Genomic DNA, 15,143 nt, shown 5'->3' on the forward strand with positions numbered 1-15,143 from the left:
TTGGAGACGGGGTCTCACTCTGTCGCCCAGGCTGGAATGCAGTGGTGCCATCTCAGCTCACTGCAACCTCTGCCTCCTGGGTTCAAGTGATTCTCCTGCCTCAGCCTCCTGAGTAGCTGGGATTACAGGCATGAGCCACCACGCCCGGCTAATTTTTTTGTATTTTTAGTAGAAATGGGGTTTCGCCATGTTGGCCAGGCTGCTCTTGAACTCCTGATCTCAGGGGATCCGCCCACCTCAGCCTCCCAAAGTGCTGGGATTACAGGCATGAGTCACTGCGCCGGCCCAAAATTAAGTTTTATAGGCAACACATGGCCTTTGATGTTACAGAACCTGTCTCTCTTTTTCTTTTATTTTTTTTGAGACAGAGTCTCGCTCTGTTGCCCAGGCTGCAGTGTAGTGGCACGATCTCGGCTCACTGCAAGCTCTGCCTCTGGGGTTCACGCCATTCTCCTGCCTCAGCCTCCGGAGTAGGTGGGACTACAGGCACCCGCCACCATGCCCGGCTAATTTTTTGTATTTTTAGTAGAGATGGGGTTTCACCGTGTTAGCCAGGGTGGTCGCGATCTCCTGACCTCATGATCTGCCCTCCTCGGCCTCCCAAAGTGCTGGGATTACAGGCTTGAGCCACGGTGCCCGGCCCAGAACCTGTCTCTCTTATAAAGCTGCTGCCCTTTCCACAGACGCCCAGCTCTCTTTCACTGTCTTCTTGGGAGAAAGAATATCTAGAAAATGGGTTCTGGGGCCAGGTGCGGTGGCTCACGCCTGTAATCCCAGCACTTTGGGAGGCTGAGGTGGGTGGATCATGAGGTCAGGGGTTCAAGACCAGCCTGACCAACACGGTGAAACCCTGTCTCTACTAAAAATAAAAAAATTAGCTTGGCGTGGTGGCGGACGCCTGTAATCCCAGCTACTCAGGAGGCTGAGGCAGGAGAATTGCTTGAACTGGGAGGTGGAGGTTGCAGTGAGCCGAGATCACGCCACTGTACTCGAGCCTGGGCGACAGAGCAAGACTCTGTCTCAAAAAAAAAAAAAAAAAAAAGAAAAAAAAAAAGAAAATGGGTTCTGAGTCTGGCTGTATCACTGCCATTTGCTCATCTTTGTAACAGGGACAGAGTCTGTCCCACCTACTTAGGGGGACAGTGGGAGGAGCTAATAAGAAATGGATGTGAAATGCTGTGAAAAGCAAAAGTGTTTTAGGACTATACAGGAGTGTAAAATAGCAAAGTCTCCACCTGCCATGGCTCCTTCCTGGCAGCTTGGCTCTCTCCTCCCTTGATTTGGCATCTTTCTGGCTTACAAATGGAAAAGCAGAGCTGAAGCTGGCTGTGAAATCCCCATTAATGAGAGGAGAAGAAACACTCCTGGGAAAAACAGCTGGGGCCTGATGGTGGGTGCAGAGGCCTGGGCTGAAGCCCTGGCCCCCTCGCCCACCCCTCTTCTCTACCCTAGGACCCAGACTTGAGCCTAACAGTCCTGCAGCAGGATACCAGCTCCTTCCGTCCCTCCACGGAGGCCTGGACACTTCCTTGGTGACATGAAGGTCTGCAATGCCTGGATTGAGCAGGTCAGTCTCCAGTCACAGAACATATCCCCATTTTATTCTCTTCCCTGTGGAGGACTCAGCTCCACTGGCTTCCAGAAAGGTGGCATATTTTCCCTATGGCCTCTAGGCTCTTCTCTTTTTCTCAAATTCTAAATGTTTTGGACAAAGGATAAGGATAACAATTATAGTTGGCCTTCTGTATCTGAGAATTCCACATCCATGGATTCAACCAACCATGGATTAAAATAATAATAATACAAATTTTAAAATACAGGGGCCAGGCGCAGTGGCTCACACCTGTAATCCCAGCACTTTGGGAGGCCAAGGCGGGCAGATCACCTGAGGTTAGGAGTTGGAGACCAGCCTGGCCAACATGGTGAAACCCTGTCTCTACTAACAATACAAAAATTAGCTGGGTGTGGGATGTGGTGGCGGGCACCTGTAGTCCCAGCTACTCGGGAGGCTGAGGCGGGAGAATGGTGTGAACCTGGGAGGCGGAGCTTGCAGTGAACCGAGATCGCGCCACTGCACTGCAGCCTGGGCAACAGAGCGAGACTCCGTCTCAAACAAACAAACAAAAAATTAACTGGGTGTGGTGGCATGTTCCGGTTGCTCCAGCTACTCAGGAGGCTGAGGCAGAAGAATCACTTGAACCTGGGAGGTGGAAGTTGCAGTGAGCCAAGATTGCACCACTGCACTCCAGCCTGGGTGACAGAGACTCCGTCTCAAAAACAAAAAACAAAACAACAGTGTCACACTATTTTCTATTTTCATAGTATTTACATTGTACTAGGTATTGTACGTAATCTAGAGATGATTTAAAGGGAGGATGTGTGTAGGTTCTATGCAAATACTACACTATTTACTGTATGAGACTTAAGCAATCTGGAGCTTTGGTATCTGCAGGGGGTCTTGGAACCAATCTCCTTCAGACACTAACATTTCTTGACATACGTCAGACTTGTCTCTAAGTGTTTACACCTATTAATTCATTTAATCCCAGTATTAACCTCACAAGATGGGTAGCACTATTATTTCCATTTTACAGGAGAGAAAACCAAGGCCTACAGATGTAACTTGCCCAGGACTACACAACTAGTAAGTAAAGAACCTAGAATATAAATCCTGTCTGGCTCCAAAACTCAGGGCCTAACCTCACCTTGGAGGGCTGGGTAGCTCTGACAGATCCACAGCTTAAGATACCTTTGGCTGGGAGAGCTGGCCCTCTGCCACCTTTTCAGGAAGCAAGAGTCTAATCAGTGGTTATCAACCACAGCCCAGCCTCACTCCACAGCAATGAAATTGGAATTTCATACAGCTAAGACTGCAGGCTTTTTTTGTTTTTTGTTGAGTCAGAATCACTCTGTTGCCCAGGCTGGAGTGCTGGAGTGCTGAAGTGCAGTAAGGTAATCATGGTTCACTGCAGCCTTGACCTCCCCAGGCTCAAATCCTCCCACCTCAGCCTCCCCAGTAGCAGGGACTACAGGTACATGCCACCACACCTGGCTAATTTGTGTATTTTTTTGTAGAGACAGGGTTTTGCCATGTTGCCCAGGCTGGTCTCAAACTCCTGGGCTTAAGCGATCCTCTTGCTTGGCCTCCTAAAGTGCTGGGATTACAGGCCTGAGCCATGCTGCACTCGGCCAGACTGTGGGTTTTTACACCCTGAGAGAGCAAGGAAAAAGAAAGGAGTTCTCCCCAGCCCCGTCCTGCCTTCTCCATATCTGAGGGCGTGCAAATCCTTAGAAATGTCCAAATATTGGCCATAGCATTTAAAATCACCTCTGAAGACTTACCACGGTGACATCTCCAGCCTTCCTCACTGGAGGTAACCCTTAATCTCACTGGTCTCCATGCAGACTCCACTTGCCCACCCAGCCCCCTCTCGTGCTTAGGGGTGTGTATGTGTATACCTGCAAGCATGTGGGCAAACCTCAGAACAAGAGAGAGAAGAGGTTTGTGTGTGCTGCGGGAGGTGGTGGGGGGTGCTTGAGGGAACACTCTGTGGGAGATACCAAGATCCTGTTTGTGGTTTTTGCTTTCAAGGCTGGAACACCTCGGCAACCACTTCCACCTGAATTAACTCCCTTCAGTAACTCCCCCTGCCAACCAGAGACTTTTACTACGGACTCACCACGAGATCCCAATTGAGACTGAGCTCATTCCTGCTTGTAGCCTGGAGCCCAACCTCAGGAAAGCATCTAAGAGCTTCTCCCCACCACCAGCCTCCTCCTTAGACCCTGCAGTCCTCAACTCCACCCATCAGGGATGCAAAGAAGGACACAGGGATGTAGGCAGAGTTTGCCTGGAGCTCCAGCCTGCACTGAGACGCTCCTCAAATCAAGAATGGGGTAGCCTCCTTCTGGGGCAAACCTCACATTTATCTCACTCGGATCTGCCTTCTTCACACACAGGCTGACCAAACCCAGGAAAGGTTATTTCAAAGTTTGGAGAACAAGAGAAACACCCTGCAAGCTAACAGGAAATAGCAGACATCCCCCCTATCCTTCCCCTCCAGGATATTTAGTCCCTGCCCCCATCCCTGGAGGGAACCCAAGACCTCCAGATCCCTGAGAGGCTGTCTAGTTACAACTCTGAGAAGCAGAGTCGGAGCTGGCTGGGAAATCCCGATGAATGAGAGAAGAGACACTCCTGGGCCTGGTGTGTGGAGGGGCCTTGGGCTGGGATCCTGGTCCTCTTGCTAGCCCCTCTTCTCTACCCCAAGGTCAAGATTCCAGCCTGGGAGTCCTGCAGCAGGACACCGGCTTTTTCCTACCCCTCACAGAGGTTTACAATGCCTGGGATCTGCTGTTGGGTCTCCAATCACAGAACATCACTTTGCTCTCCTTCCCCGTGGAGGGAGCTGGCGTGTCTGAAGAAGGTGGGGAGCTCTCCATGCTCTGCCTTCCCTGGCACATGTACCCTGGGTGACAGCTACCTTTCAGGACTCGATGGAGAGAGGGCAACCAAGGTAAACAGCCAAGGAGCTGGTAGACAGATAGGGAGAGGTAGAAAGAGGGATTATACTTTAACAAAGGAAAGAAAATTAGTGAACAAGAAGAAAAAGATGAGAAAGCTGTTCAGAGTGCTGGAACAGGACAGAGGGTGAGAAAAGGAGAAAGATTTGCCAAAAAGAACAGCCATGAGACAGGATACAGGGTCTGCGGAAGGTAAAGGAAAGGGCTTTAAAGTTGGAGTTGAGCACTAATTTAGATCCTGGCTCTGTCACTTACCAGCTGAGAGCTATCAGGACAATGAGATGAAACACTGAGTAAAGGGCATAAAGCAGGTGCTTAAAAACAAATACAAACAAATTAAGAGACACTTCACACCCTTAGAATGACTATAATAATTTTTTTTTTTTTTTTTTGAGACGGGTTCTCACTCCATGGCCTGGGCTGGAGTGCAATGGCATGATCATGGATCACTGTAGTCTCGACGTCCCAGGCTTAAGCAATCCTCCTGCCTCAGCCTCCTAAGTAGCTGGGGCCACAGGCATGAGTCACCAAGCCCAGCCCCTAGTAATTTTTAGAAAGGAAATAAGTGGGCTGCACACAGCGGCTCACGCCTGTGGTCCCAGCACTTTTGGAGGCCAAAATGGGAAAACTGCTTGAGTCCAGGAGTTTAAGACCAGCCTGGGCAACACAGCAAGACCTGTCTCTACAAAAAACAAAAAAACAGCCAGGTGTGGTGGTGCATGCCTGTAGTCCCAGCTACTCAGGAAGCTGAGACAGGAGGATGGCTTGAGTCCAGGAGTTCGAGGCTGCAGTGAGCTATGATCACACACACCACTGTACTCCAGCCTGGGCAACAGAGTGAGACCCTGCTTCAAAAAAAAAAAAAAAAAAAAAAAAAAAGAGGAAATAAGTGTTGGTGAGCATGTGCAGGAATTGGAAGCTTTGTGCAACATACCTAAAACAAAACAGCACAGCTGATGTGGAAAACAGTTTGGGAGTTCCTCAAAAAGTTAACATAGAATTACCTTATGACCCAGCAATTCCACTCCTAGATATTTTCAATTCCCAAAAGAATTGAAAATGAGTATTCAACACTCATTTGTACACAAATGCTCACAGCAGCAATATTCACAATAGCCAAAAGGTGGACATAACTCAGATGTCCATTAACTGATGAATGGGTCAACAAAATGTGACATTTCTTGCAATGAAATACTATTTGGCCATAAAAGAAACAAAGTGCCGGTAATGCTCCAACATGGGTGAACCTCAAAAACATTAGGCTAAGTGAAAGAAACCAGACAAGAAAGGCCACATAATGAATGATTCCATTATATGAAATATCCAGAACAGTTAAATCCACAGAGACAGAAAGCTGATTAGTGGCTGCCAGGGGGCTGGGGTGGGGGTGGGGGAAGGAATGGGGAGTAACAGCTTAATGGGTACAGGGTTTCCTTGGGGTTGCTGAAAATGTTTAGGAACTAGATGGAGGTGATGTTTCAACAACTGGGTGTGGAAGGCCAGGGTCCTCCACTGGCTTGGGCCGCAGCTCCCACCATTGTCCCATTACAGAGTGGGTCTGCAGGAGGGTCTCTGGGTCCTTCAGCTCACTGTGCCAGGTTTAGTAGAGCAGCAGCTCTTCCTAACACACTCCTAATCCCCCTGTCGTGCAGCTGGTTGACTAAAAAGACCAGAACAGATCACTCAACTCCCAGTCACCAGCAGGCAGAAATGCCCAAGGTTCCCCAGCCCAAAGCAGGGCACAGGTGGGCTACACAGGAACCACTGCTCTTCTCTCCAGACCATCACAGAGTCCTGTTTGGCCCATGCCACCCAGCTCCCTATCCATGCCCAGCCACCAGCACCACACCTGGAGTTGTGGCCCCCACATCATGACCTCCTCACCCCACCCCCTCCTGCCTGAGATAGGCTGGCCACTCTACAGGTACCTGACTCCAGATTAATCCCTGTGAATGGGCTGGGCAAGCTCTAAGGGAACTGTGGAGGGAGAGTCATGATTCTTCCACAATCCCCCTCCACACCAGAATGCCCCCTGCTCAGGGACCCTACCAGCCAGGGCCTTACATCTTGCTCTACACAAAGGTGGAGGGCTAAGAAGTGCTGATGAATGTCTGGATGAGCCAGAGCTGGGACGTTCTCTCAAGTGTCCAAGACCCAAATTTCCCTATTCCTCTTCCTCCTCCAGTGAGATCTACCCTCAGCCCATGCACACCTGGGGGCTCCCCTCTACATGGCCTTGGTGGCACCCCAGACTCACCTCCCTGGCCCCTTTCACAACACTAAATGAAGCTGGATTAGGCTCTCTGCCAGATTATAAGGAGCTGCCGGATCAGGGCTTCCCAGCCCTGGCTCCCGTGGAACTTCCTGGGGCTCCCACCTCCTCCCAGGGCCTGAATTCAGTGTCCTCGTGTCAACCCGGCCCTGGACATGGGACACCGGTGCTTCCTCTCACACACTAGCCCAGCAGCCTGGATCTCTGAGATCTGGGAGGCACACAGTAGACACTGTTGGAACAGAAAGTATCCAGGCTTAAGTGAAGCTGTGTGGAAGGAGGGGAAGGGCACTAGCTATGTAAATTGGGAAATATGAATCGTGGTTCTCTTTCTTCATAATGTAAATGCATTAAGCAGTTTTCAAGATAGACCACAGAAACAGCTGCCACTTGCAAGGAACATGTGCTCCACACCTGTGCTCCCAGCTGCACGAGAGAGCTGTACCTCTGACCCTTCTCCCTCTGAGGCAGGCAGCCCCTTCCCAGACTCGCAAAGAACCCCTATTAGGGTACCCACAGCAGGCTGACAGGGAGGAAGGGGCCTTCTCATGTTAGCCATCTGCTCAGGAGTTGGAAAGACAATATAAGGTCACTCTTAGATGGGAAAAAAAAAGACAAAGAAAAAGCTTTGGGGGTTCCTATGCTTCCCTTTAGGAAAGCAGGGCAGCCCAGTCATCCTGACAATGGAGTCAGGTGTCAACCCTGGCTTGTCTATGGATCTAGACAAGCAGGCCGAGGCCCGTGCAGAACACCGCTCCTGGGAGCAAGGTCTGGGCTCCCAGTGGGTCAGAGCCCAGCAGGCGAGTGCGGCCCCGGGGCTGGCAGGCCTGGGTGACTCAGCAGAGATGCTTCAATCTGCTGCCCCGTGACTCTGATTTCAGTGGCCCTCTCGGGATAAAGAACGCTCAGATTCTCTTTTTCTATCCATTCTCAGATGGAAGGGGAGGTCAACCGGACTAGGATGGAGAGGAAAGCCTATGGCCAGCTAAAATCCTTCAACCCGAAGAGGTCATGTGACCTCATGGTAAAGTTGGGAGAGAAGAAACCTGACATTTCTCGTACCAACCCAACATTCCAGCAAGAGCAGGCTGGAAAAATTATTCCAACCCTTGGTCCTGAAGTCGGAGGCTTCCCCCATTCCATTTTTTCAACTCAGCAGGAATAGCCCAGTGGGGCTGGTGGCTCTCTCCCTTCCTGGTGAGGGTATGTGGGTAACAGGAAGCTGCTCACTCCAGCTCTGGATGTGTCATCACAGCTGACCCGGGTGCTCCCAGGTGGGCAAAGGGGTGGGGGTGGAGAAAGAGCCTACCTATCGGTTTAATTGGTGCCTGGGAGCCTAAGCGGCTTTTCTCAAGAGGGCAGGCACCACGTGCTCAGATACTGAATGGGACACATGTGGGGCAGCATGGACCTGAGTCAGTTCACCAGGGGCACAATGGGGTGACAAAACCCCTGTAGCAAGGCCCCAGCTGCCACATGGGGGATTTGAAGGGCAGAGCATGCCCTCAGTAGCTTTAAAAGGCATCTCGCTCTGCTACAAGGGGATTTCAGGTGCAAACTACCGAGAGACAAGGAAAGTCACTCACTCATCCTTTCAAGCAGCACCTACTCATCTCCAGGCAGCGTAGAGCCAGCTGCCTATTATCAGCTGACACCAGGTAGAGGCTTCCACCTGCCACCTCCTGTAGCCAGCAAGTTCTTCCTCCTGCCCTGACCCTAAGGGCTACTCTCTTGTCCTGGTGGAGACACCCCTCTCATCTAACCCTTGGCTTCTAGCCCCTTCCATTAGGGCCACCCCTCAGTTTTGATGAAAACTACATCCTCCTCTCAGTGTCTGCCCTGTGGAGAACAAAGCCCTTTTGTCCAGTAAATGTCCTGCACCCTCCTCGTCTCCTCACACCCACAGATCCCAGTTGGGGCCCCGAGCTCCCCTCTCATATTCAGGTCTTCTCCATTGTCCATCCTCTGAATTCCCTAAAAACTCTCAGTACCCAAACATTTTACTCCTTATGGCCTCTCCCACTGTCTCCCTGGGGTCAGCACTCACTGGACCTTCACAGTCCCCATCCCTGTCACTGTTTCTCCACAACCAGGAACACCCCTCCACTTAGTAAGGTGCCTGGGCCCCAGCTGAAGTGCCACATGGTCACAGCTTCTGGAGGCATCTCTGCCAGGGTTCACCTGCCCTCCTGCACAGGGCGCCCACACCCAGCCCCAGGGGCTTTCCCAGCATTTGGCAGCCTAAGGCTCCTCCCTTCTCCCACCCACAAACAGTTCTCTATACCTGGAGGAGAGCTCCCTGAGAGACTGGCGTGTAAGCACAGCCCACCTGACTAACTGCAGAACAGGCCTTTTCCCATCCCCCAACTCCACCCCGCCCGGTGAAATTCTCTCCTTCCACCCACCAGACACCTCACCTGTGTGGGCACTGTTTCCCGAAGCCGTGCTGGCGACGAGGTGCCCGGGGCTCTGAGGCCCCAGCTGTCTGCGGACTGTGTCAGGCCCCCGGGGTCACAGACCCTGGGCAGCACTGGGCTTGCTGCAGGAAGTCGGGGCCTGCGAGCAGGTGTGCCTGAGCTCCCAGGCTCTGCAGCCGCCATCTCCAGACTGAGGCACAGCCTGGGGATTAGGGGCGGATTGCTCTGGGAGATTTCCCCCTCCCCTGGGGCTCACGGGCTGCTCCTTCCCATCTGGCAGGAGACAGGGAGGATCACCGAGTGCGGGAGGACCGAGCTCTGATGAGATGCCCCTCCCCAAGTCCAGCTGTTCCACTGTGAGTTGTGTGCATAAGGACGCCCAGGTGTGACAGGCATCAATGAGGAGGGGTGGGGGGGGGGCAAGGGGGGTTGAAAGGGATGTGCACGAGGACACATGACATGTGCACTTGCATCCTTCAACCACCCAGAAGACAGGCACTCCACCTCACCCCTCCCATCTCACAGAAATGCCTCCCATGATCAGAAGCTCCTTTCACAAACAGAGCAGTCTCATGGATTCGGAATGGAAGTGAGCCTCCCAGCCAGCCTTCCAGGATAGGGAAGAGCTCTCCAAAGCCAAAAAGACTGGAGCCTGGAGGGGGGCTCCCTGGCAGATCCTAACACAGCCAGCTCCAGCCAGAGTCCTCTCCTCCTCTCCCTGCTTCCCTCCCCATTGGCTTAAGGTACCATCACTTCCAAGGCAGTTTCTCTACTCCAGTAACCACCTGGAGGAAGCTGACAGCAGCCAGCCTCACCAGGGGAATTCTTCTGCCCTGAGATCCTGTCCCAGAAATCCAGTCTCTGCCCTGGACACCAATAGCCACTTCTGCACTAGCTTCTGCTTCCCAGTCTCCACCAGCATTGCCTTGGCAAAAACACCCAAGATAAAACACAGATGGGAAACTCACAGCAGTCTCTTCCTCCTTGGACTTCATCTTGACAGTCCCAGCAGGAAATTCTGGGAGTGGCCAGCAGAGGGGGACAGAGGTCCACAGTTGAGGACAATGAGCAGTGAGCAGTGTGACCGGCTGGCCAGCTGAGTCCTGGGGCCTGCTGGATCTCTCTAATGGCAGCTTCTCACAGCAGAACTGTCATTCAGAAAGATGTGGATTCTGCACCCACTTGAGCCTGGTGAGGGACTCCGGGCTTAAATACTGATGGTCGACACGCGTCACGTTGATTGGGTAGTCCCAAATTCAAGAAGGTGTGAAGAGATAAGGGCCCAATGCTATCTCTGGGAGCCAGTGCCAGGGCTTGCAGCCCAAATCACTAAGATCAGGAGCCCTCATACCCTGGGCTCATGGAAACTATACAAACATTTGTGGTTGGCTGATGACTTGGGGTTTGTGAGCACAGAAGCCTGGCAAAGCATATTACATAGGTCCCAATTTCTGGGGCCAGCTCTGACCTGTAGGGCCACGGAACACTTCTGGCAGTTCCCCTACTTCTGCAAACGATCCCCCTCCTATGGTACTGGATCTTGACTTTATATTTTGGCACCAAGCACTGTTCTTGCCTAAGGGTTATTTGTAAATAGGTCTTATGCCCCTATTAAATGATAAGGCAGGGATCAGATCTTATGTTCATCTGGACCATTCACTGTGCCTAGCCTAAGACTGATCCTCCCTCAATACTGACATCGTAGAACAATGAAATGATCTATCTCATTTAGCTGCCATGAAAGGCAGTCCAGCCACTGTAGTTTTGTCTCAGGTAGCAACAAAGACAGTTTGGTCTTCTCATACTCAAGATACCCCTTCTTTTTTTTTTACTTTTTGAGACAGAGTTCTGCTCTGTCACCAGGCTGGAGTGCATTGACGTGATCTCGGCTCACTGCAACCTCCACCTCCTGGGTTCAACCGATTCTCCTGCTTCAGTCTCCCGAGTAGCTGGGACTACAGGTGTGCACCACCACACCCAGCTAATTTTTGTATTTTTAGTACACAGACGGGGTTTCACCATGTTGGCCAGGGCGGTCTTGATCTCTTGACCTCATGATCCACCTGCCTCGGCCTCCCAAAATGCTGGGATTACAGGCATGAGCCACTGCACCTGGCCAAGATACCCCTTCTCTGCCCGCTCCCTGCTAGGCCCCACCAAGCTAGTATTTTTTTTTTTTTTTTTTTTTTTTTGAGACAGGATCTTGCTCTGTCACCCAGACTGGAGTGCAGTGGCATGATCACACCTCACTACAGCCTTGATCTCCCAGGCTCAAGCAATCCTCCCACCTCAGCCACCTGAGTAGCTAGGACTACTGGTGTGCACCACCATGTCTAGCTAATTTTTGCAAAGATGGGGTTTCACCATGTTGCTCAGGCTGACCTTGAACTCCTAGGCGCAAGTGATCCACCTGCCTTGGCCTCCCAAAGTGCTGGGATTACAGGTGTGAGCCACCATGCCCAGCCCAAGCTAAGATTTTTAACTTTTTCTTATTAAGCAGAGGAAAAGGAAGAGAAGGCAGTGGCAGCAGGAGACAGGTGAGGAGGGGCCAAGTGAGCTGAGAGCCCTGGGGTTCACTCTGCATGGTAGGTCTCTCTGTGCTTCCTGGGATCAGGAGGGCTCAGAAGCAACAGAGTTTCCTGCAAGGCCATGTTGCACCACCAGAATGAACTGGGGAGAGCTGCCCCCAACACAGGAACCTGGCAGCTCCCTAATGGGAGGTTTTAGCTCCACTCCAAGAGCGGCTTACCCATCAGCACAATAACTGAACAGCAGGAAAACGGGTTCAGGAGGGAACCAATAGTTTGCTAGGAGAAAAGTAGCAAACAGGAACCAGGGAGATGTCTGCCAGGCAAGCTAGTTCCCAAATCTGCCAAGGATGCAGAGCTTCCTGTGGTGGGGGTGGGGAACAGGCAGCCCAAAGCATGGTGGCATGGTGGGAGAGGCCCTGTAGAGCCCTGGGCGTGAGACTCACTTCCATGCTTTCTAAGTGACCTTGGTCAAGTCACTGTAGGCACTGAGACTGTTTCCACAAATGTGATGGGAGGACGGTGTAAAAAGAGGGGGTTAAGGTGAATGTGTCTGGCAGGAAGATGTGCCAGAGCTGGGCTCGCTGGGCACTGGATGAGCCTTTCAGTGGCCCACAGAGTGCTTGGGAGTCAGAAGACCTGGTCTAAAATCCTCACCCTGCCACTCACTAGCTATGCGGCTTCCACGTTCTGTCCATGCCGCTTCACAACTGCGAGGAAGCAGGAGCAACTACAAAGCAGCAGCTTGGACGAGGCGGCCTTGGGGAGTGAGACCAGTAGCATCAGGAGATGGAGGAGAGGGTGAATGAGCCTCTCCATTCACTGTGCCTAGCCTAAGACTAAGAGTCTCCAAGAGTCTCCTAAGACTAAGAGACTCTGTGCAGCTGAGTCTCACTTCCCCTAGCTGCAAAGGGTACATAGGACCATTATCTCCCAGGGTCCTCGTGCAAACACATGGCACTTTTCTAAGTTTTATTGAAATAGGTGACTGGTCCTGAAGCTCCTTCACCATAGGTGTATGTGCACATGCATACACAAACCACAGTATTCCAGACAGTACCTGGAAGACTTGGTCTGAAACAGAAAAAGCCAAAGAAGTAGCTGCCATCAGGAGCAAAGAGAGTGGCAGGCACACCTGGGAAAAGCTGCCAAGGGCACTAAAGCAGTGGGCTCTGAAAGGACACCAGTTGCAAAGCAGCCCTTCTTTTGCAAAGAAAAGGAGCTGTGGAGTAAGCCGCATGACTTGCACTTCTTGGTCAGTCTTGGACACCCCTGGGCCGCCTCCTCTCTGGCCTGGCAGAGATGGAGGCCACATCTCAGTGACACAGAGTGGTCACTATCAATTCACAGGATGGGCAGCTGAGCTGTGGCAGGGGGTCTCTGGCTTCACTCTTTCCACTCTTCCAAGTTAAGCCTGAGGCGGGGGTGACAGATGGGCTCTTGTCATCTGAGAAGGGTGGACTGGAAGGAAGCCCAGGTCCTGGGCACAGGCTCTTCTCTCTGCACGTCTGGAAGGTCTCAGCCCTTTTACTGGGTTCCCCTTAGTTTAGTTTTTTCTTCCATATCCTTCTTTCTCTTCCCTTAATTTTTATGCCATGCCCCTTCTTTCTTTAGTATTCTTTAAATCTTATTTTTTTTATTTTCTCTTCCTTTGCCTTGTTGTTATTCTTCCATTCTATCCCCACTGCCCTTTTAAAATCATCTTATTTTTCTTGCTTTTTCTTGTAGAGACAGGGTCTCATTCTTTCCCCTAAGCTGGAGTGCAGTGGTGTGATCATGGTTCACGGAAGCCTCAAACTCTGGGGGCTCAAGCAATCCTCTGACTCAGCCTCCCAAGTAGCTGGGACTACAGGTGCATGTCACCACACTCAGCTAGTTTTATTATTATTATTATTATTATTATTATTTTTAAGAGAGACAAGGTCTCACTATGTTGACCAGGCTGGCCTCGAACTTTTGGCCTCCAGTGATCCTCCTGCCTTGGCCTCCCAAATCACTGAGATTACAGGCATGAGCCACTGCATCTTGCCTACTTTTCTTTCTCTTAAAAAAAAAAAAATCACAAACCACACATTTTGAAGGGTGGGAAACTAGAGAAGTCATAGGCTTTAGGAGCAAAGAACCACGCTGAAAAGCAGCTAAATTTAGTAGCTTAGAATACAAGGTGAGGCCTTAAAAAAATTTCAGGCCCCAAATGTGCTGTGAAAATCTCCCAGTGAGGATTCCTCTTTGAAAGGCTGGCGGCTTCTTTTATGCTCACCAAGCCTGCTTGGAAATGGAGGTTTGCAAAGCGGTCATTTTTCAGAGGTTCCCTCCCCGAGTATTCACTTTCAGATCCAGCCAGAAGGTGCATCTTCTTAGAAACACACGTGACCAAAGAGCTCTGCTAACCCCCAGGGAAATGCGAGAGGAAGGATAACATTCTTCAGCATGAATGGCAGCAACCAAGGTGGGCATGCTTCCTAGGAGTACGTGGATAGGTACAGCTGTGTGAGCTGGGAAAGCAGACAGATCGGGCCAGAGTGGAGGAAGCTGCAGGGCAGCACCCACATACACACACCAGGGCACCTTTCAGCTGCTTCCAGGGAGGGAGCATGCCATCTCTCCTGCTGGTCCTCTGCCCGTCTAATGCCATAGACACTCCTGTTTAGGTAGTCCTTCTTGGGCACAGACATGAGCCCAGATGTTGGGCAGTGAACAGAACCACTTACATAGGTCACTTTTAGGCAAATCAAAATCTGTACCAGGCAGGTAGGAAAGACGGATGATTTCATGCCTTTATAGTCACTCTCCCTGGAGGAGGTTTTACTGGGAACAGGCCCAAGAGAAAGTGACCCGGAGAGGAAGCCACATCTCCTTTTTGGGCAACTTTTAGGAAGCAGAGCACCCTCTACCCCACCCTATTTGCCAGGAATAATTTGGAATATTTCCTTTCTAAAAGCAGAGGATTGAAACACCGAATTCTGGTGTGCTCCTGCTGACTCAAGGGCTCAGAGCGTACCATGAGCTGATGTGACTAAATGAGACATGTGTGTGAACGCATTCTGCAAACTGTAGCATGCTGTTCAGCTGACTGTTGATGCCAGGAAGGCTTTCAAAAGGACATGAGTGGCACCTCTTGGGGGGCATGCCCATAAGCCATTGAGCCCCTGAGAAGTCAGTGGACAGGCACAGGGCCCAGATTATATTTGGATCTGAAGCTACCTTCTCAGGCAATGAAGAAACCTTATATAATGAAGTTAATGTTACACAGCACTTGTCTTTCCAGGGCAGGATTCGCCTTTCCAGCTGCCCAAAGGAGGCCTCCTGGTCACAGTATCACCTTGGGTCTGATTTAGCTCTTGCTGAGCCTGCTGAATTATTCACTAGCTATGGACACTAGCCCAGCTCTAGGGTCCCAGT

The 15,143-nt window shown here is 51.2% G+C and overlaps 1 protein-coding gene across 5 annotated transcripts in view; it reads right to left on the reverse strand.

Annotated features, from left to right (window-relative positions):
• Nucleotides 1-15,143, reverse strand: part of TMCC2 (transmembrane and coiled-coil domain family 2) — a 45,447-nt gene that overhangs the window by 6,788 nt on the left and 23,516 nt on the right. The window contains exon 1 of one of the 5 annotated variants that reach the window (XM_054561366.2): nt 10,182-11,388. In XM_054561366.2, coding sequence (XP_054417341.1) covers nt 10,182-10,208 — 27 coding nt within the window. In that variant the 5' untranslated portion in view covers nt 10,209-11,388. 5 annotated transcript variants of the gene reach the window in all.

The sequence above is a fragment of the Pongo abelii genome, chromosome 1 (genome assembly GCF_028885655.2).
Source record: "Pongo abelii isolate AG06213 chromosome 1, NHGRI_mPonAbe1-v2.0_pri, whole genome shotgun sequence".
In the NCBI taxonomy this organism is placed as follows: Eukaryota; Metazoa; Chordata; class Mammalia; order Primates; family Hominidae; genus Pongo; species Pongo abelii.